Raw genomic sequence first — 26,218 nt, forward strand, 5'->3', positions numbered from 1 at the left:
CCGGGTTCCGGAGGGGTCGAGAGGGCGGGGCTCCAGTGCGCCAGGGAGGAAGGGCGCTCCGGGCCACGCCCACTAGAGCCACGGCCCCGCTGTAGGTGCGGTCTCATTTTCTGGCTCCCGTGAGCTGCGAGAGGCGGGGCGCTACAGAGCCCTGCCCCCTCCGAGCGCGCTTCCAAAAAAAGCCGGCACCTCGGCGTCGCTCGCTGGCACGCCCCGGCACTCCGCGGTCCTGCCGGCCTCCTAGCGGGCGGAGACCCGAGAGGCGGCTCTTCGAGTGGAAGGCGGGAAGATGGCGGACTCCTCGGAGCGGGGCGCGGGGTGAGTTGGGGGCGCAGTAGGGCGGGATTTAGGGGCACCGGAGGGCTGGCCAGAGCCTGGGCTGACGGGTGCCCGAGCGGGAGAACGGGGCTCCTTAGAGCCACTCCCCGAATCCCTACCAGCCTGGAAGCCCGGGCTCTGAGCATCTCCTCTGCGGCTCAGAGTGGAGTTGCGCGTGGTACTTTGGTGTTGGCAGCAGGCAACTTAGCCTCACGGTTCCTAGCTTTTGCTTCTAGGGGCGCGCTCAACCTCCTGAGTTCTGTGTGCCACTTGTTCTGTTTTGGTTCCAAGACAGGGTCTCTTGTAACCCAGGCTCGCTTTGAACTCTCCAGTTCCTGCCACTCTTCCTGCGGGGAAGTGTGCGCCCCCCAGCAGCCGCTGGATTAGTTAGTCTGCTGCACCACAGCACTGCGGGGATTCATCCTTGTTAGTGAGCTTGGGAAGTATTGGATCCTCGATTGTTTTTTTTTTTTTTTCTTAGAATTTCCGGTTTACTTCTTTCCTGAAAGGAGTTTTGTAGCAATGATAAGGGAAGAGTCGGGGAGTTACAAAACAATCGCTTGAGAGTACTGGTCTGGAAAGTGATAAAAATCTACACCTGGGCGGGTTGATGCTAGTGGCACCCACAAGTACTCAGTGATGGTCAAGAAACTCTCCCACCCCACCCGAGCTTCACTAGAAGCCTGCCTGTCTGCACTGGCAGGAGGTGGAGGTGGGAGAATCCCGAGTTCAAGGACAGCCTGAGTTGCCTACCTGAGGACCTGTCTCAAACCAGTTTTGGTTTTGTTTTTTGTTTGTTTGTTTGTTTGTTTTTGGTTTTTTTTTTTTTCGAGACAGGGTTTCTCTGTGGTTTTGGAGCCTGTCCTGAAACTAGCTCTTGTAGACCAGGCGGGCATCGAACTTACTGCGATCCACCTGCCTCTGCCTCCCTAGTGCTAGGATTAAATGCATGCGCCGCCACCACCACCTGGCCAGTTTTTGTTTTTGTTAGGAATATTTCTTAGACGAGCCTCTCTGCCAACACAAATAATTTCAATCAGACAAAATTAGAATGAATAAAAGAAGCCCATGTTTGATGCAGCGCTCCTGGGTGGCACCAGGAAAGCATGGTGAGTGGAAGAGAGAGAAGGGGAGACCATGTGTTCATATTTTGGGGGACAGCCTAAAAACCCTGTGGGAGTGATCCTGACCCTCCCTGGGGAGGCTTGGTGGGCTTTCCCAGGGGAGGGGGCTTGAAATGGATGCCAGGGGCTGGGGTGATGCTTTCACCCAAACATCCCAGACTCTTGGATATAGACTTGGGACCTGAGTCAAGTTTGGCTACTTCCTGCGAGCATGGAGTGACATTGGCAAGGGGGGAGTTGGTGGGCTCATGAGAGGCGTGGCTGGAGTGGCTTCCCATTTACTGTCATCCTGGAGACCTCAGGCAGCTGTTGGTTGAGGGAGATGAGAAGGCAGGTGGCATTTGTTATCATTGGCCCTATGAATGGGGCTAGCCATGGGAAGTCATTAACTGCCAGAAAGAATGGGACAGAGAAGTGCCCTAGTTGTACAGGTGAGGCTCGGGTGTATAATTGGGACACACTAGCAGATAAAACCAGATTTTACTTGTTAGGTGTCCTTGATCCAGGAGAGTTAGTACCAGTGGTGAAGTCCCAGGAGCTGGTACAGGTGTTGGCGTTGTCTAGAGAGAGATTTGTAAGTTGGTCTTGGCCCAGATGGCCAGAGTGACCTGTAAAATATGCTTGAAAATGGGTGGGGTTAAAACAGGCTCTGGAGGGAGGGCTGGAGAGATGGCTTAGAGGTTAAGAGCACTGACTGCTCCCCCAGAGGTCCTGAGTTCAATTCCCAGCAACCACATGGTGGCTCACAGCCATCTACAATGAGATCTGGTGCCCTCTTCTGGCCTGCTGGCATACATGGAAGGAATGTTGTATACATAATAAATAAATCTAAAAATTAAAAAAAAAAAGGGCTTTGGAAGACTGTTAGTTGTTTGTTTGTTTGTTTGTTTTTTATTATTATTATTACCAGACCTGATTTTTGATACAGCAGTAGAACTTTTTCCAGAAACCTGTAGGTATCTGTAAGAGAACTGGAACATATTTACATCTTGGTATCATAGCAAAAGGCTATTGCTTTAGGTTAAAAGGTTTGCGCATTTTAGAAGACAAAGGGAATTGGGAACTCTGGATTTATTTTTAATTTTTATTTATTTATTAAAGATTTCTGATTCTTCCCCACCACTGCCTCCCATTTCCTTCCCCCTCCTCCAATCAAGTCCCCCTCCCTCGTTAGCCCAAAGAACAATCAAGTTGCCCTGCCCTGTGGGAAGTCCAAGGACCACCCACCTCCATCCAGGCCTAGTTAAGGTGAGCATCCAAACTGCCTAGGCTCCCACAAAGCCAGTTCTTGCAGTAGGAACAAAAACCCATTGCCATTGTTCTTGGGGTCTCAGTAGTCCTCATTGTCCACTATGTTCAGCGAGTCTGGTTTTAACCCGGGCTTTTTCAGACCCAGGCCAGCTGGCCTTGGTGAGTTCCCGATAGAACATCCCCATTGTCTCAGTGTGTGGGTGCCCCCCTCGCGGTCCTGAGAGCTCGTGCTCTCTCTCCTTCTGCTCCTGATTTGGACCTTGAGATTTCTGTCCGGTGCTCCAATGTGGGTCTCTGTCTCTGTCTCCTTTCATCGCCTGATGAAGGTTAATATTCCGGAGGATGCCTATATGTTTTTCTTTGGGGAACTCTGGATTTTTAAGATACACCTGTTAATCTGAACTATGAAGCCTTGAAAGAGGCACACCTGTTAGTATTTTAGCAGGAAACTTCAAATGAAGTAATGAGCTACCAGTACCTTAAGTTATCAAATGCCATGGATGAAGTAATAAGTTAACAGGACCCTAAGTCACCAAATGCCATTAGACAGATCTAAGGGGATAAATGGGCCAAAATGAGACACCTGTTTTAGCTACGCAGGCAATCCCAAGTCTCTCCTTGGTCCTCGGAGAACATCAGCCTGGAGGCAGTGATTGCTGTTAGCTGCTAGGTACAAGAGGCCCAAGATTTTCCTGTGTAGGGAAGATTTAGTCCACTTGTCTTGGCAGGATGAGAAGGTGGCATCCAGGAAGCTGAAGAGGTGGAAGGCCGCTTTTTGGTGTGGGGGTGTCTTTGCCAAACCCAAAGGCAAGCCTCAAGGTGGAAGATCTTTGTAACCACTTATCTTCTTGGAGGAGCTATAGGGTGCCGTGGGAGCTGGCATGTCTGTGTTTAGCTCTCTTGTTAAATGCTGTACCCTCAGATCTGTAAAGGCACTTGAGAATTGGGCACCATTACCTGTTATATTTAAACTGGACATATAAGCTGAATTTAGGCATGTATTTTATCCAATTAATTACAGCTTACCAAAGCTAGTAAATGTAAGACTATTAAAAGGAATATTTTAATAAGTTTAAGAATACTAGCATACTGTCACAGAACTCCCTGTGGAGACTCTGTGAGCTTCCAGCTCACAGAGATCTGAATGAAAAATGAGGACGTGGCCCAGCAGTGGTGCTACAGGCCTTTAATCCCAGCACTTGGGAGGCTGAGGCAGGTAGCTCTCACCAAGGCTTTTACACAAAGAAATTTTGTCTCAAAAAAGAAGCGAAAAAGGAAAATGAGGACACGACTGCTCCAACATATATGGTTGAGGAGATTTTTGTAGATATGAGGGAAAGTACAGCCAGAAGCATCAGGAAAAAAGCTGAACCTACCCAGCAGCCTGAACCAGGCCATGAGAAGAGAGAGAGGGAGCAAAGAGAGCACTAGAAACGTACAGACCAAGTGGACAAAATGGCTGAGTTATATAGAAAAGAGAAGCTGGGGAACTTCAGGGTAGGGGCAGGGTATGCCTGCCAGGCTGGCTCTGTGACAGGCACTTGGGATGCTGAGAGATGATAAGTTAAGTAGGCCCCTCACTTAGACACTTGACCCAACGAGGTCCACCTGCCTCTGCCTCTGCAGCTTATAGGCTTGCACCACCACACCCAGCCCCAGGCCAGCTTCCTTACTCGCAGGTAAAGGTGCTGCCACCAAGCCTCATGGCCTCAGGATTCCCAGGACCCAACTACAATAGTCGTCCTTTGCCCTCCCGTGTGTCAGAGGACGTGAGCACCACATACTGCATCAGATTTAAAAGGCTGAAGTGCGAAAGAGAAGAGGCCGGTGGGTGGAGCCTCCTGACCAGCACTACACCTCAGACTTCCAGCTCTTTACACAGGTAGTGATGGGCACAGGACAGGTCAAGGCCATGTTGCTGAGGCCTCTGTGACTGATGGGCAGACCCCGGGGCATCCTGAGGGACCACAGCAGGTGAAACTGCCCTGCTTCACAAGGCCAAGCCCCCACCATCTGTGGGCTTCAGGTAGAAGCCAGCAGCAGAGGCTTGAGACCCCCAGAGCTGAACTGCTGGGGACTGATCTCAAGTCCTCTGCAAGAGCAGCAAACTCTTTATCCTGCAAACTGTCTGTCCAGCCCTGGTAGGAAGATGATGAGTTCTGGGCCAGCCTTGGCTGTGGCGTGTGACCCTGTTAGTGTATGTGTGTGTGTGTGTGTGTGTGTGTGTGTGTGTGTGTGTGTTAATTATCACTGAACAAGCCTGACAACCTGAGTTTGGGTCCCCAGAAGCCACATAAAAACTGGATGCAGTAGTGCCTGCACTCCCAGCACACCCTACAAACAGGAGAGTCTGCAGGAGTGAGGACTGGCTAGCCTGGTATACGCAGCCGTGGATGAGAAGGTGGAACGTGACCTATGCTAAGATTGTCCCCTAACCTCTCTGCAGGCACCACGGTATGCACAGTTGGTGGCACTTACACAGCTGCACTCACACAGACAAACACAGAATAAATAAAAATGAAAAATATTTAGAGAATACAACTATTTGGTGACATATGAGCGATGTGTGACCCAAAATATACTATGTCAGCAAAGTTTTGTTGCCACATGGCCCACCCATTGTGTCTGTCAGCTTTGGTACTAGAATAGCAAAGTTGAGTAGTTGCTGGTCATGATAGTGACCGGGAGCCTAGGAAACTGACGCTTTGCAGAGAAAGGCTGTGTCACCGTCCTCTCCCCAACCTGCCATCTCATCCCTACTGTTGGACTCTTCCCTTCTGTCTTCTCCAGCCCCTGTGCTTGCAAATCCTCAGCCCCAGCCCTTCCTAAGCCCTCCCACCTCTCTGGCTGTGTCACACCAGCCTGATGAGACAGGGATCTTCCTGGTCGGGAAGCTCTGATCCCTGTGGGCCAGTGTTCTACTGCCTTCAGGAGGAAGCTGGTCTTGTGGGGGTTCCACCGCCTGCTTGTCTAGGGACGACCTTCACATGCCCCGCTGCAGCTGACAGAAGGTGGCTCTGGCCTCAGCAGATCTTGTAGCTGGATGAACAGCTCATCTCTCTTCTCTCTTGTAGGAAGCCCGCAGCCACTGGTGCCCCCAAGACAAAAGGAAGAAAAGTACAAGGTGAGCGCTTCAAGGAAAGTGTTTTGTTTTGTCTTCATCAACGATTTTTGTTTAATTTTTTTATTACACGTGTATTGATTTCTTTGGAGGGGTGTGCATATTGTATCATGAGTATGGAAGTCAGAAGGGAACTTGTGGGAGTCAGTTCGTCATCAATCAAGCTGGGCAGCAAGCAAGTGCCTTACATGCTGAACCTTACTGTTCTCTGAGAAAGTCTCATGGAGCCCAGGTTGCCAGTCAGCTCCTGATCCTCAACCTCCCGGGTGCCATCTAGTTCATGAAAGGGGTTTCTTGGGGGCAGGGGAGACAGAGACAAGTCTGAAACTTCCACTGCTCAGTGGCATGCTTTTGGGGACTCGGGGTTGTCTTTGTCCCTGAGGTGTCCTGTGACTGTAGTTGTCCTTTGGAGAGTTGAAGTCCCTCGAAAGTGTAGCTCTAGATGTGCACAGGCCACAGATCCAAGTTCACTCAGAAACCTGTGGAGCTGCCCGGTGTGGGTGCTGGAAGAGCAAGTGCTCCTCGGCCTCATAGGCTTCTTTTGTGTGTGTGTGTGTGTGTGTGTGTGTGTGTGTTACACTTCATGTGGGGCAGGTAGCACATATGCCATACACATGGGGGTTAGGCATAATTTGGGTGGTTGTTTCTCTCATTGCACCATAGGAGTCCAGAGGACTAAACTCGGACCCTCAGGGTTGACAGTGATCACTGGACCTGGTGGGGTTTGGGGCTTGGGGTTTGGTCTTAGGGATGGATCCCAGGGCCCCGCATTTGCTAGGCAAGCACCAAACCACTGACCTATATCCTCAGCAGATTTTTGTTTGTTTACTGCGATGGCAGAAGTAGAATTGGGTCCCTCACTGTGTCAGTTGAGCACCGTGCCACTGAGTGGCCCCAGCCCAGCAGTTTTGTGTGTAACCTATGACATGTTTGCATGCTGTCTGGTTTTGTTAACACTGGCCAGGCCAGACGCCCCAGCCACCACCAAGGGGGCCTGGATCTGTGAGTGAGTCTCATGAGGGTCCCACCCGTGATAAAGGCTGGAGTGGGTGGGGAGGAAAGAGCACGGACATAGGCCTTCCCAACCCAAAGGTACAGAGTCTGACACGGCTCACGTGTGCCCCAGCTTCCCTGCCCCTGGGCTGCTGTGGGCTCTTCTCCTGTCTTTAACTTTATTGTTACTTTTTAATCTGCTAGCTTCATTTAATTGAGAAACATGAGTGGTCGAGGTATGTAACAGCGTAAGCGAATGCAGACAGATTGTCAAAATATAGACAGCTTTAATGGAGGAATAGACTTACAGAACCACCGTTCCTGCGGAGACCAGAAAAGTAGAAGCAAGCGCTGGGAGCACTCGCCAAATTTATAGGCAAACTTTAGCCTGAGGCGAACACGCCCCCTAAGGGGTAGGACTTACCCCTACAGAGGTACAAACAAACAGACCAGCTGTAATGAGAAATCTGGAGTCTTCCATGGTTGGCAAACAGGGTCTGGGAGCTGGCCTGGGCACATAGACCAGTGGGCCTGTTTGTCCTGGCTGCAGGCTCAACATGTTTAAACTGAACCAGGGTCAGATTCCTACATCTGGGCTGCATTTTCCAAGCTTTTTCCTGGCACAAGCCCCAGGCAGAGTCTGACTTGGCCTTTTACGTCCATTACCTATGCTCAGAGCCTCTGCGGGATGTCAGCGAGAACCCCCAAATCCATGCCAGCATGGCCATTCCCTCACAACAGTTAACATCATCTAGGGTTACAGGAGTGGATCTTTATCCCTCTGATTTAAAGATAGAAAGGTGGGAGTAGCAAGACCTCAGTGGTCAGCCCAGCTTTACTGTACTGAGGCACAGAACAGAGATGGACTCCACCAGAGAGGGGTGGACCCAAAATACTGTGGGATTTGTTGTTTTGTGTTTTGGTAGTTGTGAGGGGGGTGTGCACATGAATGTAGATGCTCTTGGACACCAGAGAGAGTGTTGAATCTCCCAGAACTGATGTTACATCAGTTGTAAGCATCCCTGTGGGTGTTGGGACCCTAACTCTAGTCCTCTGCAAGAGCAACAAGCGCTTAACCACTGAGCCATCTCTCCTGTTCCTTTTTTTAAAAATTGCACTTATTTACTGAAGGTGAGGGGGAATACCATGGTGCACATATAGAGGTCAGAGGAAGGCTCTTAGGAGTCGAACCAAGGTCATCAGGCTTGGTTGCAAACCCTCCACCCAATGAGCCATCCCACTGGCCCCTGGCTTTCACGGTCTAGAATGTTTCTATCTTTGAACTTACTTGGCACTTGCTCCTACTCCAAGGACCCACATACAAGAGACGTTCCATCAGTGTCTTATGGACACTGAGTGTCCTGTGAAGGTACTAGATGCGGTAGCTGCCATGTGCATACTGGGGAGACTGAAGGAGCCAGTCTGCAGTGGGCAGTAAGGCTGGTGCTTTTCCTGTCATTGGCCCCGGCTCTCCACTGTGGGGTCCTGCTCATGCTCTATGTCTTCATGGTGCAGTATTCCTCTTCTCTAACAAACACTGTGTCGTCTGCAGGAGGAAGAGTGGTTGAGTCCAGATACCTGCAATATGAGAAGAAAACTAAGAAGGTAGTGGAGTCTTTTACCCTTGGAGCCACTAGGAAAGGGTGGAGGGCACGTGGCAGCTGCAGCCCGATCCTGGAAGACACCATTGGGGCCTTTGCAGCCTCCAGGTTTGGGCACAGTCCTGAGTCTCTGCTGAGAGTGACACCAGTGTCCATCAGTCGTATGTACCTTCTCTGCCCCTCCCGCTTTGGGGGCCTCTGTTCTGTCAAATCTGTCCTCCAGCACTATCCCTCCACACCCGGGAGGCTCCTGAGTGATGGGCACTGACAGCAGCACTCAGTGTGGGCCACAGGCACAGCTGGCAGGGGTGACGTTCATGTCTGCATCTTCCTATGTGATGCTTTTTCAGCTGTCAATAAGCAAGGCTGGCAGGTCTTCCTGAGGTCCCAAAAGCTGCAGTGCATTGCAAGAATGGGGGAAACATGTTGAGGTCAGCTGCAGGCTCATCCCTGTGGTGACACATCCCTGGAGCACAGGATCCAGTTCCTGGTTGTCTGTCAAGGCCAGGCAGCACTGCTGAGCACAGGCTTGGTTTATGACAATCAGAAGGTTATGTTCCCATCTGCCTGGCCTGTGCCCCAGGAAGTGTGAGGGTTCCCAGGATTCCTGAGGCTGTGACTGGAAGTCTGGTTTAAGGGAAGGGATTCTCACATCACCCTGCAGACAGCTTCCCCAAGCTACTTATCCCTGCTTCCATTCACCCTGTGGCTGTTGAAACCTTGAAGGCTTGGCCACAGTGCCCCCATGTGTCTATACAAGGCATTTTGGTTCTGGTAGCCCATCAGGTGACCTTGGTCTGGCTGGAGTCTTGAGTGTCTGTTGTCTGGTAACTTTAGCCTGCTGCTTTCTCCTGAGGCTGAATGGATCTCAGAAGGGCTGGTCCTGAGTGGAGCCCCTTCCAGCTGAGCAGCCCTTTCCCTGAGTGTAGGGCAGATGATCTTGAGTTTCAGATTTCAGTTGTGGATAAGGGGTGCTCGGGCTGTGCTGTGTGCTCCCATTCCTCTGAACTGCTACACCATTCCACGTGTCTCCCAGGCACACTTTTGTGACTTTAGTAGGTGTCTCCAAGGCAGTTGGTGGTGGGCATTGCTCTGCATTGGTCCTTGTTCCTTTTTGTGTGTGTGTGTGTGTGTGTGTGTGTGTGTTGCAGGTTGTACAACCATGCATGTACACATGGATGGATGCCAGAGTGAAATCTTTCTTTTGTGACAGGATCTCACTGACCTGCCAGCTCTTGGGATCCTTTTGTGTTCCTCATCCCTTGCTAGGGTGAGACGTTCTTGTGGATTTGTTTCTGTGTAGATGCTGGGGATTCAAACTCAGGTCTTCAGACTTGCAAAGTGACTGCCAGAGCACACACCACACAGCCCTGCTTGTTGGCCGTTAAATTCTCATTTTGTTTCTGGTTTGTTTGTTCTAGTATGTTCCACCTTGGACATTTTCTCGCTAGTGAGTCAGGGTTTTCAGTGGTTGGCTTTCGTGGCCTGTTGTCAGCAGCCACAGGCAGCAGCTCTCGTGTCATTGAGCACAAGTTCTGAATTTGCTTTTAAAAGACCAATCAATATTCCAGCCAGGCGGTGGTGGCAGGCATAGGCAGATCTCTGTAAGTTTAAGGCTAGCCTGGTCTACAAGAGCTAGTTCCGGGAGAGATAGGGCTGTTGCACAAAGAAACCCTGAAGCATGATTAATAAATGCTCAGAGTCAGAAATTGGGTTTCAGTCTGAAGGTCTAAAAAGTAAAACAGCCAGCCACTGGCTCTTGCCTCTCCCTCAGTCTGAAATGGCGATCCTGCCTCCAGATTTCTCAGAATGAGACTTGTCTGAGAACTGTCTCCCCCATCTTATTCCTCTGTAGGGCTGGGATTAAAGGTGTGTGTCCCCATAACCTGGTCTGTAAGGCTGACCAGTGGGACTGTTTTACTCTCAGATCTTCAGACAGTCTTTATTTATTAAAATACAAAAAAAAACCCTATCTCAAACACCCCCCCCCAAATAAAAGACCATTATGGATTTTTTTCTTCCTTTTTTTTCTTTTATGGACAGTGTCTTTCTACATATTCCTACCTGGCCGGGACTTAGAGAGATCCACCCCTCTGCCTCCTGAAGGCTGGAATTAAAGACAGGGCCACCACGTCCAACCACAATTGTTGGTCATATGTTGTTGGACCTTCTTTAGACTGCCAGTTCCCAAATGATGGCACAGAGACTTCTTATTAATTATGAAAGCTTGACCTTAGTCTAGACTTGTTCCCAGCTAGCTCTGCCAGGTGGTGGTGGTGGCACACACCTTTAATCCCAACATTCAGGAGGCAGACAGACCTCTGCGAGTTCAAGACCAACCTAGTTGAAATTTCCAGGGCAGTAGGACTGTTTCACAGAAAAATTCTGTCTAAAAAAATAAAATAAAATAACATGCCTGTATTAGTCTACATTCTGCCATGTGGCTCGTTTCCTCTCAATACTGCTGACTCCCTCAGAGTCTCCCCGGCTTAATTATGAGAGCCTCTGATTCTTCCCGAGTTCCCTTCTCTCCTGGAACCCCACCTGTTCTCTCCTGCCTAGCTATTGGTCTTTCAGGTTCTTTTTAGCCAATCAGAAGGCGCCTTGGGCAGAGACACATCTTTACAGTGTACAAAAAGATTATCCCACAGCAGTCAGGTGTGTACTCAGACCTGTTGATGGAGCCCAGGCCTTCATGTGCCAGGGCCCAGCACCTGCTGGGGATTGACTGCATGGGATCCTGAGTCAGTGTCGGGGACGAGCTGGCATGTGGGTCTCAAGACCTGAACCCTGTGACTCTTCTTGGGTTCCCACAGGCTTGGTGTATGATGTGTGAGGGTGGCATCTGGCTTCGGCATGTGCCATTTTTAGTCTGGAATTCTTAAGGGTGTGCTTTTGAAACATTTTAATTGGCATTGAGTATACAAATAATGAGATTCATGGTGACTTTTTAAAAACTTAACTACATTTTTATTCATTAGAGTAGGGTTCGGGCCAACTGTACATATGGTTATCAGAGGACAGCCTGTGGGATTCTCCCCTTCCACCACATGGGTCCTGTGCATCAACTTGGTTTGGCAGTCTTGGTGGCAAGCACCTTTACCCTCTGGCCCAACTTTTTGTTTTTAGCTCCTGGTGCTAAAATTGAATATAAGACTCAAACATACTAGGCAAGCCCTTTCCCGGCACACCATTGAGAACAGTACATCGGATCACCTGGAGTCACCACGTGGTGCTGGGAGTTGAATCCAAGTTCTCCTCTTAACCAGCGAGTCAACTCTTCAGCTCCTGGTCACACTCAGTCCAGTTACCTTCACAGTGGGTTCTTCAGTATCTGACCCTACACCCCACAGCCCTTTGGCTGGTGTACCACCCGGGGGAGCCAGGTCTGCGTGAGTGTGTGCTCCCTTATGCAGATTGATCTGAGGGGAGGGCACCGGCACAAGCAGTTGTAGAGCAAGATGACCCTGAGTTCTGGAGCCAAGGCTGCAGCAGTCTCAGTGTGTAGTGGGAGCTGCAGGCAGGCCTGCTTTTCGTCCTGCCTGGCTCCCGCATGGTTAGCTTTACGCCCGAAATAACAACACACAAATTGTGTTCATATAAACATTGCCTGGCCCATTATATCTAGCCTCTTCTTGGCTAACTCTCATATCTTGCTTAACCATTTCTAATAATCTATGTAGCACCACGAGGTGGTGTCTTACGGGGAAAGATTCAGCATGTCTGACCTGGCAGCTGGCTCCATTACATCTGGACCAGAGAGTAGAGGCATGGCAATTGCCTGACTTCCTGTCTTCCCAGTTCAGTGCCAGCCCCTCCACAGCACACGCAAACACACACCCATCGAGATGGCAGTCCAGCAGGTGTGCCATTAATTCCCATGTCTGATGAACCGTAGCTGTCCTCTGTTTAACTGTCCTGTGTTCGCCATCTCAAAACTCCTGCTTCTCCATCTGACCTTTAAGCAAATGCATCAAAGGTCAAGTGGCCTGACCTCTGACTGTCTATTTACATAACAGGCTTCTGTGTCTGCTGGAGGGAAGTCACCAGAGGGAAGAAAGACCAGCACCTTGCAGAAGATCAAAGGTGAGTCCTGGCTAGAGTTGGAGGAGTGGGACTCTGACAGCAGGAAGGAGCTGCCAGGCCTCCCCCAGGGCAATCAGGACAACCCCTCACAGACTGTCCACAGTCCAGCCTGATCCAAACAGTCCCTCAATTCCCAGGTGATCCTAGATTGTGTCAGGTTGTCAGTGAAAACTTAGCCTCAAGGGTCTCTGTCAGAAAGGATGTGGTTCAAGTGTGTGATGGGAGCATAGGCAGAGTGTCTGAGGCCCAACCATATGTCCATGGAACTACTTGCGGATCCAGGAGCTGCTACTTGCTGTCAGTTTAGGATGCTACAGAAATTATAACCAATGGGGTACCTGACATTTGGACACTTGGGAGGTGGTGGCAAGATCAGAAGTTCAAATCTTCCTTGGCCACGTGGGCTCCATTGAACCAGGGTGTGCATGAGATCCTATCTCAAAACACAGGAACAAAAATTTCTCTGTTCCCAGGCGGGGATAGGACGTTCTCATGTGCGGCGTGAGCACCACCTGAAGACGGGCCAGTCAGGAGTCAGGATCTGCCTGGCCTAGACAGGTGCTCACCTAACAGGGACTGACTAGGGTTAGGGTGTATGCAGACATTTTATTTGGATTTTGGCTTCTGATGGATGAACCACAGCTGCTGGTTGGCCCTCGGTGCACAGGATGCCCCTGGCTGGGATCTAGTTGGCCCAGAGGTCTGCAGTACCAAAGCTGAGGAACGTTGTTTGTTTGTTTTTGTTTTTCTCATTTTTTGTCATTGGTAGTTGTTCCTGATGCCTTGGCACATGTGATGTCCTAGACAACTCTGGAGTTCTCTCCCTCCAGCTTCCTGCGAGTTCAGGGATCGAGCCCGTCATCGGGCTTGCCAGGCAAGGAAGCGTCTTTATGGGCTCAGCCAGCCAAACCATCCCATTTTTTTGACACAGGGCCTCATGTACCCTTGACTGGCCCAGAAGTTGCGTTGTAGCTGAGGACAGCTCTGAATTCCCAAGTGCCAGGTTGGGCCTTGAGCATAGGAGCTACTAACTTCACAGCTCCAGGAGCCTGGAAGGCCACTGTCACTGCTCTACCTGGCTGTAGAAAATGAAGTTTCTTGACTCTTTCCTGCTCAACCCTGCTGTAAAAGCAGAAAATAGAGTCCTTCCCCACCTCTCTCACAGGTCACCACTTTGAATGGATTACTTTTTATATTTAGGATTTGAAGATTGTGGTGTATGGGTGTAGCCAGCCCAGGGCTTGTCCAGCAGGGAAGGATTTTCCCTCCACTAAGAAGAAAGACTGAGCCTGATAGCACCATGTGCCCGTTAGTCTATTTCTGTGGCTGTAACAGAATGCCTGTGCCTGAGAAGTTGACAGGTTTTTATTTGTTCATTTTTGAGGCAAGGTTTCACTGTGTGGCCCAGGCTGTCCTGTAACTCGTCGAGATCCCCCTGCCTCTGCCTCCTGAGTGCTTGACTAAAGGAGTGTGCCACTAAATTCTGCTTGGTGGTAATTTGTTCTTCCAAGAAGAAATTATTTTGGGCTAGAGAGAAGGCTCAGCAGGGGCTGGAGAGATGGCTCAGAAGTTAAGAGCATTGCCTGCTCTTCCAGAGGTTTTGAGTTCGATTCCCAGCAACCACATGGTAGCTGACAACCATCTATAATGAGATCTGGTGCCCTCTTCTGGCCTGCAAGGATACATATAGGCAGAACATTGTATATCTAGTAAAATTTTAGAGAAAAGGGTGGGGGGTAAATCTTTTTTGTTTGGTTTTCTTATTTCTTTTCCTTTATTTTTTCTTTCTTTTTTTTTTCAAGACTGGGTGTCTCGTGCTACAGTCCTAGTTGTCCTGGAACTCGCTCTGTAGACCAGTCTGGCCTTGCACTCATAGAGACCCGCCTGCCTCTACAACCCTCCTCCTTGGGATTAAAGGCGTGCACCGCCACCACCTGGCAGTGCGTTTGTTTTTCCAAGACGTGGTTCCCCAGTATAACCCTGGTTTGTCTTGGACTTAGTTCTGTTAGACCAGGCTGACCTTGAACTCAGAGATCAGCCTGCCTCTGCCTCCCAGGTGCTAGAATTAAATGTGTAAGCCCTTAGGATTAAAGGAGGTCGCCCCACAAAAAAAAAAAAATCTTAAAAATCAAAAGGTTTCTCCCATGTGAGATGACTCGGCCAGTAAAGATGTTGGCTACATGCCTGGTGACCTGAGTTCAATCCCTAGGACCAGCATAGAAGGACCTCAGCCCAAACAGTCACACTCAACACAGTAAATAACTTATTAAAAACAGAAGGCAATTAAAGAGGCTATGGAGCTCACGGTTCTGTAGTCTATGCCCAAGAACAAGAGACCTGAGAAGCTGCCCCTTGCCTCAGCTGTGGAGCTCACAGGCCCAAGAGTCTAGCACCCACACACTCTGGAAGAAAGATTCCTGATGGCCCCAAGCTGTATTGAACCAAGGGGTGTGGGCTCAATGGCACTGACCGTGGCATTCTTCTCTGGGCAGAAGATAGCCTGGTGATGGGAACAGGAGGCCTACAGTCCACCATGCTGGAAGGGCACAGCACAGCCCCGCCCTGCCTAGACCTCTCATCCATCAAAGGTAACCGGTTTCTTTTAGCACCTAGGAGGCCAAGCTTGTAAGGATGGCCCCAGCTTTGGGCAGCCCTTGTCTCCAGTTTGACTCACTGCTGTGAGACCAGCATGTGCCTTTCATACACACCAGGCCTGGGAGTGGGTCCCAGGTGTTCTCTCCTGCCAGGCGGGGTGGCAGATCCCAGGTGGGGTGGCGGCAGCTGCATCTCCAAAAACTAAGGGAAAGAATGAAATGGTCTATTTTAGACACAAGCATGTCCAGGACGGCTCCCCACCTAGACAGGACAATGTCAAGGAAAGCTGAGCCCACGTCCTGTACCACTCAGAAAAAGACACGCCTTCCCAAGAAGAGACAGGTGAGCACTGGGGGAGCAGGCAATGGGTAGGTCTGACTCCCGGCAGCCAGTCCTTCAGGATGGAGGCTAGGGCTTTGGTGTCCATGGGTCCTTGCTCAGGTCAGTGTGCCTATATACTGAGTGGGGAGACACCCATACACTTCTGGGCAAGATGTGACCTGACTCCATCCTCAGCCCCGAGGACACTATTTATATTTGAACCTATAAAGTACACAGAGGTTGGGGTTCTGCCATGCCCAGAAGAGCCAGGTCAACATGGCTTACTGGGACCTGAACAGCAGGACCCTTGCAGGATCCACAGGAGACCATGGACATGATGGAGTCTCAGACACTGCTGCTGACCCTGCTGTCTGTGAAGGTGAGCTTAACTGCGCCTCACGAAACAGCGTGTGTCCTCTGTCACCTCCCCCACCCCACCTGAGTTGGTCTTGCGACCCACAGATGGAAAACAACCTGGCTCTGCTGGAGGAGAAGGCTGAGAAGGACTTGGCAGCCTTATGCCGTGAGAAGGAGCGTCTACAGCAGCGGGTGCTGGAGCTGCGGCGCCAGCTGCTGCTCCAGCAGAAACATCAGGAGCTGGCTACCATCCTGGATGCCCAAGTGGGTTTGAGCATGCTCCTGAGGTTAGGGATGCATGAGGGAGCCAGGATCAGGATTCCACCACTCACATTCTGCCCGCCCTGCTTAGTCTCCTGATACGAGTGTAGTACTGTGTATGGGACACCTATCTCTGCCACACAGTCTGCAGAATGCTTGGCACCTGCCAGCTTTGATGTTGTCCCACCGTGGAGCTTAGCATAGCAACAGGGCCCCATCCAGGGCAGGTCAGATGGGGTCCTGTTACCTGGAGGCTGGCCCTTCTTGTGCGAGTGAGCGGTGTGTCTTACAGTGTCCCCTTCTGCCTGCAGATGGAGGTGCTGGGCCCTCTCGAGGCTGTAGCAAAGCGCTTCAAGGAGGAATACAAGACACTGGCCACAGCCTTGGACGCCACTCGACATGAGCTGCCCGTGCAGGGCATCCACATGCAGGGAAGTGGGCAGGAACTCCTAGGTAGGAACAGCCTTGCTGTGTGGCATTGCCTCAGCAGGAAGGAGCCCCAAGGCTCACATGCACCATATTCTAGGTGCCTCTACCCTGGGGTGGTGTTGGAACCCGTGTGGAACAAGTAGGACACAGGCAGCTGAGTCAGGATTCCAACCCCAAGCTGGACCTCACGGCTGGAAGACTCTGGGGGCAGGGTGACCTATCTACCAGCCCTGAGCCCTGGGCCCTACCAACAGGGTGGGGGTGTTGAGAGGTCACTTGAGCAATTCTCTGGAGCAGACATCCTCCTTAGGACTTTTCAGCTGCACAGGGTTTACTCAGCCTGGGCTATGTAACAAATGAAAAAGGTACAGTGACCTTCATTTATTGTCTGACTCTTGGGAGGCTGTGAGTTCCAGGCCAGCCTGAGCTACAACACAGTGAGACCCTGGCTCCATAAAAGAGCACAGTGTTGACCTGGACCCTGTAGCGATCCTCTTACCAAACTGCCCCTAGCAAGTCTGTACCCAGCACAACCCTAGCGCTGAAGGTGAGGTGAAGACACAGCAGGAACAGGTCCTCTAACCCTCATGACCATGCTGGGTTGTGTGTAGTGCAGGTCTGTGCCTGGGACACACAGCTGCTGCAGATACCAGAACCTCAGCTCTTTAGATCTGGAGGCCAGGAAGTGCAGGTCCAAGCCACATCTGGCAGGTGCATCCTGCTTGTGCTCGTAGTGGAAGGACAGGGGGTGAAAGAACAGAGCAACGGCTTCCAGCCTGAAGCCCCAGCTCCCCTGGTCCACAGGAGCCTCCTGGGCAGCAGTCACAGAAGCACCTGTGCGCTCCCCACTGGGTTTGTCCTTACCAGCATGCACTTGGCACCCACACTCCAGGGACGAGTGAGATCTCCTAAGATCCCTCCCTTTGGCCCTGTTCCCTGAGTGAGAGAAGAGCCAACTCTGGACAGCTCAAACAGCTGCTGCTTTGGGCACCGGAGTCCTGCTAACAGCCTGTATCTCCACAGATGATCTGGAGCCGGCCCTAAAGACCACCCTGCAGCTCCTGGGCAAGCTGGGCATCTCCTCCCCGGACGCCAGCGGGCAGGTGTCACGCCTGCTGGAGGAACTCAGGGACTTGATTACCAAGAAGGACCGAGAGCTCTACAGGTGTGGGTCAGGCCTCCCCCTTTCCCCTCCATCCCTCCCCTCCTCTCTCCATCCCTCCCCTCCTCTCTCCATCCTCCCTTTCTTTTCAGTTGTGTTGCTGGAGGTGGAACCCACCCAGCTGCTATCTCAGGTGAAGACTGTTTGGGCTTTTGAGGACTCAGCTATTGAGTGCCTCACTACTACCGCGCTGTTCCACTCCTAGCCCACTTCTGAGTTCTGAGACACTGGGACCTTGGGTGCAGTGAAGCCATCAATTCATACTGTGCCAGAGTCCAGCAGAGTAGGACTGGGGACAGTAGAGACCTGAGGTCACCACGGGCAAGGAAAGCATCCCACACTCAGTCTCATGCCCTAGACAGGGCAGCTCCGGGCCAGCAGGGGACAGAGGGAGCCTTTTCTGAGCCTGACAGTTGCTCAACACATGTTAAACGTCATTCAGAGATCAGTCTTAGCAGGATGTTTGGGGGTTTCTTTTTGTATGTTTTGTTTTGTTTCTAGACAGAGTTTCTCACTCTGGAACTCACTCTGTAGATCAGGCTGGTCTCGAACTCAGAGATTCACCTGCCTCTGCCTGCCAGGAGCTTGGAGTGAAGCTGCACACCACCACTGCCTAGCCAGTCTGGTGGTTTCTTGAGGGACACTGTTGTTTTGTGTGCTTTTCTAAGACAAGGTCTCAATCTGTAACCCAGTGTGGCTTTGAACGTGCAGAAATCCTCCCACCTCAGCTTGCAGAGTTCTAGAATGGCAGGCGTGAACATCACACGTGTTGGTTTTTCTTTTTTCTTTTTTTTTTAACGCATTTTTATGTTTGGGCACGTGCATGCCAGGGCATGAGTGTAAAGGTCAGAGGACAGTTTTGGGATCTGTTCTCTCTTTCCACTTTGTGGGCCCTAGGGATCAGACTGAGGTCATCAGGCAGGCTTGGAAGCAAGCACCTTCACCCACCGAGCCATTTTGGCCACCTCAAAAAAAAATGCATTTAAGGAGATGCCCATAGGAGTTCTCAGGGACTCTGAAGCGCCATACCCAGCGCTGGCCCACAGGATGGGTCAGCCACCACTCACATGGAGCAGAGTGCTTGTGACCCCCCCGTGCTTGTGACCACTGTATGGCCGCAAGTTTTCCCTGTCAGTATCCGAGCAGTACAGATGTACCTGGTATTCACTCTTGGACACATGCCCTCCGTCATCTAGGGGCTCTTAAAGTCTTCAGACACCTGGCCTTTGACCATGTGGTAATGGCTGAATCTCACATCTAGCTTGGCACCAACAAGGTCTCCTCACATAAAATTTGCCCACTGTTGAGGGTGTGGGGCACTGAGGTCCCAGGTGAACAGGAGGATGAAGGATGCATTCAAGGCTCGCCACACAGCTCTTTCCTACTAGGCCTGGGGGCACAGATCTGTCAGCTGTCTCAGCTGCTTGGGGGCTGAGACAGGAGGGTCATCAGTTTAGAGTCAGCCTAGGAATCTTAGGTGCTGTCTCCTTCAAAAGAGGGAGAGCTGGGGATGGAGGGAACTCAGTATACACAGGCCCTGCTTCTGTTTGCAGCACCATATGGACACATGCACACTTGTCCCCACGTTTGCAGCCACCCTTGTTGACTTCCAAAGACACCATTAGGGTCCTGAGATCAGCCAGCAAGGAAAGCCTGGTGTCCTGAGTTCAGTCACCAGGATCTGTATGGAAGGAGAGAACCTATTTCTTTAAAAAGTTTGTTTTTCTAAGATCTCCTTTAGAGTTCTTGGCCAGAAGCGAAGTTGTCCCTTCTTTTTCTTCTGCCCACAGGATCTTTGATTTGGCGATGGACCTTTCCACCCTGGCCAGCAAGGAGGCGGCTCTGATAAACCAAGAAGCCTGGGAAGAGGCCCAGGGCACCCCAACCTGCGGCCAATGGTACTTGGGTCCAGAGGCCGCAGACATCACCACTGCTGTAAACAAGTAGAGAATAAATGTCAAAACTTAAGTCTACAGTTCATTCTATGTGGCATAATCATTCAAGTGTAATTTAAAACAGTCTGAGACTGTGATCATCTAATGAGAAACAAACAATTTCATATTAATGAGAACCCATTTGCCAATAATTCTGTCATTTGTAACTTGAATCAGTCATCACCCCTGCAAATAACCCTTTCAAGACATTATTTTCAGTTTTGTCCTCTGCTTTCTGTCCTTGATGTTGTGAAAATGGCTGTCTACTGTTACAGGAATGAAAAGAGATCCCATTCAAACACCTTTTGTGTTTCCACTTTCAGTGAAAAATGTTTTTCAAACCTGCAGCTGGTTATTTCTGCAGGAGTTCCCACTTATGCTCAGATTTGATTGACATTTTGAAATGGCAGCTTTTCATGAAAAGCTGTTGCCTTGTAGAATTCAGTTATGGCACTAGGACAGACTGACTTTGTTCTGTGGCTGGGACCTGTCCAAACTAAATAGAACCCTGCATCTGAATTTAATAGTCTACTCAGCCTAGATAGGGCACTTTGCCTTTTATTTTTCCTCTAAGACTGATGCTTCTTATTTGTACTAAAATGAATTTGATGGATATTCATCCCAACATCCTTCTGTTCTGTAGTTACATTAATTGACATATAGTCATCTTTTTGTCCCTCCTCTTGACCAGCTAATGGACCAGGACAGGTTTTCATTTTTAGATAAATACTAATTGAGAAGAACTTCCTAATTTGCAACTAACATTTCAGAGCACAAAAAAAATTTTTAAAAATGTTTTAAGAGTTTTTCTTTTCCTAGTATAAAGGGCATAAATTTTTTTTGGAAACCCACTCCTGCTATAGTATATATTTGTTCCTTATGTGAAAGTATGTTACATATGATTATACAAACCTATTTGGCATATGATACTATGCAAATATAGTTTAATATTATTCCTCTGCTTATTTAACCAGTGGACAGTCTCAAGGACAGCGTGATATGTAGTGAAGTACACGAGCTGTGCTTCGAAGGAACTTTTATATTCACTGTCTTATTATATGTAACTGCCAGTCCACAAAGCTGTTAGCTCCTANGGACTTATCAACTTGAGGCTCTGCCTCGCTCCTCACTCTCCACCCTACCGGTTGTCACCCTTGGTCCCCAAGGCCGGCACTGCTGTCCTGTGTACAGCCTTTCACCCCAGGTCTGTGCTCAGGGTCCACGTGCAGGCAGGTGGCACATAGGTCCTGGTGAGTGTGTGGAACCTGCTGCTGTTGCAAACTCCTATAACCTCATAACCCCTTCTGACTCCAGAAAAGGTTTACCCTCGAGATCAGAGACCAGGGGTCAAAGCGGAACAGCCAAGGTCCCAAGACAAGACCAGGAGGAGCAGGGTGGGAGGGGTGTGGAGGTTGGGCCTGAGTGGGATTGGGGCAGTTTGGGGTGGGCTTTGTTTGAGGTGGGCTTCCTGGGTTGGGGTGTTGCCCGGTTTGGGCACAGATCTGTGTCAGTCTCCTTTCCCAGCACCTTCGCATTTCAGTCCGCAGTGGGGACCCCATGGGCCGGGAGCCCCTTAAGGCACCTGTTCAAAACTTCCAAGTGCCTGAACAGGTTCTGACTCTAAACTTGAGGTGCTCTCAATCTAAAGGTTTGAAAGTTGGCATGTCCAGTTAACTGTCCTCCCTAGCGACTGTTCCCCGTGCCATTTCCTGTCTTTCCAGAGCAGGGGTCACCAACCCCAACCTCCAGCACCTGCAGTGATGTCCTAGGGCAAGATGCCAGGTTGTACCCACAGATGTCAGTGCCTACACTTTCTGTGCTGGTCAGCAGAACCTGCTCAGAGTGCACCCCAACTTAGTGCTATGGGCTGGGTCACGTGCAGACCCCCAGAGACCCCACACATTTGAAAGGCCAAGGCCCAAGGCTGCTGCAGCCTGAGGAGTCTGTGTAATCCACACCTTTCAGCCATGTGGAAGTCCTGTGTCCACTGCTGCAGGGGCCACTAGTAGGTACAAGCTGACTCCCGAAGTCATGTGTGATCTTCAGCCCGCAGCCAACAACAGAATGTAGGGCTAGTCCCGAGGACCCAAGCCTGTTTGCACACAGAGCCTGGCTGCGGGTGACTTAGAGGCACGGTGGCCGGCCCCTGAGAGCAGTGCCCACCTTTGTTCCACCTGCAACTGGCCCTTTGGACTGGGGGAGGACAGGACACTAATCCAGGACGTGAGTGACTGCCATGTGTGTGCACGCTGCAGCACGTGACTGTCGTGTGTGTGCACGCTGCAGCACGTGTGTGAAAGTCAGAGGACAACTAGGCATGGGTTCCCTCCTACCATGAGGGTCAGGGGACCAAACTCAAGTCCTCAGGCTTGGCAGNTAGAGGCACGGTGGCCCCTGAGAGCAGTGCCCACCTTTGTTCCACCTGCAACTGGCCCTTTGGACTGGGGGAGGACAGGACACTAATCCAGGACGTGAGTGACTGCCATGTGTGTGCACGCTGCAGCACGTGTGTGAAAGTCAGAGGACAACTGGGAATGGGTTCCCTCCTACCATGGGGGCCAGGGGACCAAACTCAAGTCCTCAGGCTTGGCAGCCTTCTTCTTCTTTTTTTTTTTTTTTTAAGATTTATTTATTACGTATACAACTTTCTGCCTCCATTTATACCCACACACCAGAGGAGGGCGCCAGATCTCTTTACAGATGGTTTGGAGCCACCATGTGGTTGCTGGGAATTGAACTCAGGACCTCTGGAAGAGCAGACAGTGCTCTTAACCTCTGAGCCATCTCTCCAGCCCTTGGCAGCCCTCTCACCAGCCCCTGAGGGACCTTGTTAAGCGCAGGGACACCAAGAGCAGAGCTGAGGAACCAGATGGGCCAAGGAATCTTCATTCACCCCTTACAACATCTTAGGACAAGCATAGCAGAATGAATGAATGAATGAATGAATGAATGAATGAATGACCTGGGCGGCTTTTAAAGAGTACACACAGAGGGCAGGCAAGATAGCTCAGGGGTTAGCGCTTGCTGTGCCTGCATGGGGACTGAGTCTGGATCCCCAGAACCTGCGTAAAAGCCAGGAGCTGTGCACAGAGACAGTAGATTCTGGGAGTTCCTGGTGGGCCAACCTTGCCATAGGCAACGAGTTTCAGATTCACGAGAGACCAATCTCACAGATTAAGGTGGAGGCTGTGGAGACGGCTTGGCAGTTGAGAATTGGTTGCTCTTGTCGAAGACCCACGTGATAGCTCACAACCATCTGTGACTCCAGTCCAGGGGACCCTCTTACGACCTAGTCGGCACCAGGCACATGCAGTGCACAAACTTATATACAGGCAGAACACAGGCACACATAAAATAAGTAGTTTTGGTTTTTTTCAAGACAGGGTTTCTCTGTGTAGCCCCGGCTGACCTGAAACTCACTCTGTAGACCAGACAGGCTTTGTGCTCCAAGATCCGCCTGCCTCTACCTCCCAAGTGCTGGGATTGAAGGCGTGTGTCTCCACCACATGACCGTAAAATAATTTTTTAAAAACTTAAAGGTAGAGAAGAACTTGAGTAAGGCACCTGCACCTGTCATCTCTGCCCCCCCTGGTGCAGCCACGGGCTCATGCACACACACACACACACACATACACACACACGCCTACACACACACATACACACACATACGCACACACCTACACACACATACACACACACACCTACACACACATGCCTACACACACGCCTACACACACACACACACCTACACACACACCTACATACACATGCCTACACACACGCTACACACACACACCTACACACACCTACACACATGCCTACACACACACCTACACACACACACCTACACATGCCTACACACACGCCTACACACACACACCTACACACGCCTACACACATACCTATACACACACCTACACACACACACACACACACACCATAAAGACACACGCACAAAGCACAAAGGTTTAAAGTTGATCAGCTCACGATTCTGAGAGACCCCTTGACAAGATCAGTGTGTCCCGGGCTGGGTTCCTCTGAGGCTTTGAGGCAGAAACGGTCTCACTTCTGCTCTTTGGTGACCCTAGGCACCCTCAGCATCCCTTGATGTGTGGCCTCGTCTCTCTTGTCTGCCTCTGTAGTCACACATTCTTGTGCTCTGTCACTGTATTTTTTTTTTTTCGAGACAGGGTTTCTCTGTAGCTTTGGAACCTGTCCTAGAACTTGCTCTTGTAGACCAGGTTGGTCTCAAATTCACAGAGATCCGCCTGCCTCTGCCTCCCGAGTGCTGGGATTAAAGGTGTGCGCAATCACTGCCTGGCCCCTGTATTTTTTTTTAAGAACAGAGTTTTACATAGCCCAGGCTAGTTCTGAATTCACTATGTAGTCAAAGATAACCTCTTCCCTCGGCCCCCCTAGTGCCAGGGTGACAGGTGTGCGGCACTGGGGCCCACGGCTCCTCTTCTACAAGGGCATCGGCCACCACCCTTCTGTGAACCTCAGCTCCACTAATGACGGTTTTACCAATTGCATTTCCATATAAGGTCATGTCCTCAGGGTTCAGAAGAGTGTAGCTTAAGAGGGGATCCAGACCCCGCCTCAGCCGCCTGTCACAGAAGTGTAGAGGAACAAATGGCAGTCCCTCGGCGTCCAGAGTCTCTGGAGGCCTGGGAGGAGCTGCTGGTCTCTGGCTGGCGACACAACATGGCCCGTACCTTGTCCCTGAACTCGTGGGACACATAGTAGTAGATGAAAGGGTCCACGCAGCTGTTGAGAGTGCTGAGTGCCAGGCTGGGCACATAGGCTCCATAGAGATCGCCCCATGCCTCAGGACTTGGGTTTGAATAGTGCAGTACCAGCAGCACGTTGCTGGGTGTGAAAGAGGCCACTGCTGAGGCCAGCACCAGGGCCGTCAGTCTGAGTGCATGGCCGTAGCGCTGGCCACTGGCCACTGGCCACCAGTGCATGCAGGGTGGCCCCGTAGCACAGGCCCATAACCAGCAATGGCAGAAAGCAGCCCAGCACGGCCAGGCAGGTGAAGGCCGGTCCCCAGTGGGAGGTCTGCTCAGCCAAGGGCAGAGCATCATGGCACAGCATGCGATCAGAGCCGGCCAGCCGGAAGGTCTGCCGCTGCAGAGTGAGAGGCAGGGCCAGGGTGGCTGCGGAGAGCCAGGCCACCAAGCAAAGCCCAGTGGTCAGGCGCCGACCACGCAGCACACGAGCTCGCAGAGGATGCACCAGGGCCAGGTACCGGTCCAGGCTGACTGCGGCCAGCAGCAACACTGAGCTATACATATGGCCATAGAGGGCAGCTGTGGCCATCCGGCAGGCAGCCTCCCCAGAGGGCCAGTGCTGGCCACGCAGGTGGTAGACCAGGCGTGGTGGCAGCACCAGGGCCAGCAGCAGGTCTGCAACAGCGAGGTTCATGAGCAGGATGGTAGATGGCAGGCGGGGCACCCGTGTGGCCAGCACCCACAGCGCCAGTCCATTGGCCGGCAGCCCCACGGCCACCACCAGCCCATAGAGGGCAGGCACCAGCCTCGTGGGGACCCACCCCAGCAGCAGCGCTTGAGAGCTGGCAGGAAGCTCCAGCGTGTCGCTGTCGTTGGCACAGAACTTGCCTGGGAAGCCTCGTGGGTGAAGCTGGCCTGGGGACTTCGACTCCTTGAGTCCAGCTGTGGGACCCACAGTGCCTTCTGTGGGAGAGAGGGGATGTCAGTCAACCCGTGCCCTGCCCTGCCTTTGGGGACCTTGTGAGTCTCAGGCGCTGTGGGCTGGTGAGTGGAAGGACAAAATCCAGCCCCAAAGGCGCAAGGCTTAGGAACCTAAAGCTGTAAGCCTGCCTAGCTGTAGCTCCATTTCTGACCCACCCCAGCAAGGGAGCATTACTCACCATGGCCTCCCCCGGTACTTTCTCCATCATCATAGACGCTAGGGGTCTGGGTGCCCTGTGTCAGGCTGAGACCCAGCACCAGCGGACACAGCAGCAGCCAGGACATGCTGCCAGGGTCAGACTCCACTTCTTGGCTGCAGCCTGGGGCTTCCTGCCTTGTCAAAGCCACCCTTGGCTTCCGGAGCCGGGGCAGAGAACAGACTGTACTTCCAGGGAGATAACCCTAGAGCAATGCTCCCACCCCCGCATAAGCACCGGAGTCCGCTTGCTCACCCTGGAGCCCATGAGAGGTCCCTCTGTGCGCCTAAGAGATCTGGGTCTCCTGCCCAGGTCTCCGTCTCTCCAAGATGCCTCACAAGAAACGGGGCCAAGGATGGAAAAGAGGGTTCTGGGCTTCAGCCCCATCCCCACTCCCACCACCCCATCCCTACAACACTGTCCACTCCACCCAGCCCAGGAAACATCTGTGGATCAAGTGGCCACTTCCTGCTGGCTAGTCACACAACTCCTGTTTGGATGACAGTCCAGCCCTCCTCCAAGTCACCGCCATGTTGTTGGCTTCTTAACCCTTCCTGAAGCCAACCCCTACTTCCTATCTGTGGCTGGCAGGACAATGGCCCATCCCGAGGTGTCCTGGCTCTGTCAGAGCAGGCAATAAGGGCTAGCAAGAAGACACTACAGATGGAGGAAGGTGCTTGTCACCAAGTCTGATGGCCTGAGTTCCATCTGCAGGACCCACATGGTGGAAGGAGAGAATGAACTCCCACAGCTG

At 51.5% G+C, this 26,218-nt stretch overlaps 2 protein-coding genes across 13 annotated transcripts; one reads left to right on the forward strand and one right to left on the reverse strand.

The window, feature by feature from the left end:
* Positions 1 to 69: 69 nt before the first annotated feature.
* Positions 70 to 19,599, forward strand: Haus8 (HAUS augmin like complex subunit 8). 12 transcript variants are annotated; one of them, XM_050128389.1, is made up of 13 exons: positions 70 to 318; positions 4,373 to 4,575; positions 5,768 to 5,817; positions 8,360 to 8,412; positions 9,622 to 9,678; positions 12,425 to 12,494; positions 14,990 to 15,082; positions 15,322 to 15,431; positions 15,724 to 15,789; positions 15,873 to 16,031; positions 16,340 to 16,481; positions 17,481 to 17,622; positions 19,410 to 19,599. In XM_050128389.1, the coding sequence occupies exons 2-13, from the start codon at positions 4,397 to 4,399 to the stop codon at positions 19,564 to 19,566; spliced, it is 1,278 nt and encodes a 425-aa protein (XP_049984346.1). In that variant the 5' UTR covers positions 70 to 318; positions 4,373 to 4,396; the 3' UTR covers positions 19,567 to 19,599. The 12 variants fall into 12 exon arrangements, with proteins under 12 accessions (XP_049984346.1, XP_049984347.1, XP_049984344.1 ...); XM_050128390.1 differs by having other exon boundaries at positions 12,428 to 12,494; XM_050128387.1 differs by having other exon boundaries at positions 71 to 318; positions 14,987 to 15,082.
* A 2,608-nt stretch (positions 19,600 to 22,207) lies between these two features.
* F2rl3 (F2R like thrombin or trypsin receptor 3) lies at positions 22,208 to 25,719 on the reverse strand. The gene is given in 3 exon segments (XM_050128434.1): positions 22,208 to 24,505; positions 24,507 to 25,249; positions 25,447 to 25,719. Coding segments are annotated over 3 exon segments (1,191 nt in total). The 5' UTR covers positions 25,553 to 25,719; the 3' UTR covers positions 22,208 to 24,163.
* Positions 25,720 to 26,218: the final 499 nt, after the last annotated feature.

This window comes from Alexandromys fortis, unplaced genomic scaffold (assembly GCF_014885135.2).
Source record: "Alexandromys fortis isolate MF-2015 unplaced genomic scaffold, M_Fortis_MF-2015_v1.1 scaffold_296, whole genome shotgun sequence".
NCBI lineage: Eukaryota > Metazoa > Chordata > Mammalia > Rodentia > Cricetidae > Alexandromys > Alexandromys fortis.

Bases quoted from the DNA above. Each gene is read 5' to 3' on its own strand.
- Haus8 (XM_050128387.1), top strand. From the start codon at position 4,397: ATGGCCTCAGGATTCCCAGGACCCAACTACAATAGTCGTCCTTTGCCC. The intron at 4,576-5,767 runs GTAGTGATGGGC...TCTCTCTTGTAG, and splicing joins ACTTCCAGCTCTTTACACAG to GAAGCCCGCAGCCACTGGTG. The intron at 8,413-9,621 runs GTAGTGGAGTCT...CTTTTGTGACAG, and splicing joins ATGAGAAGAAAACTAAGAAG to GATCTCACTGACCTGCCAGC.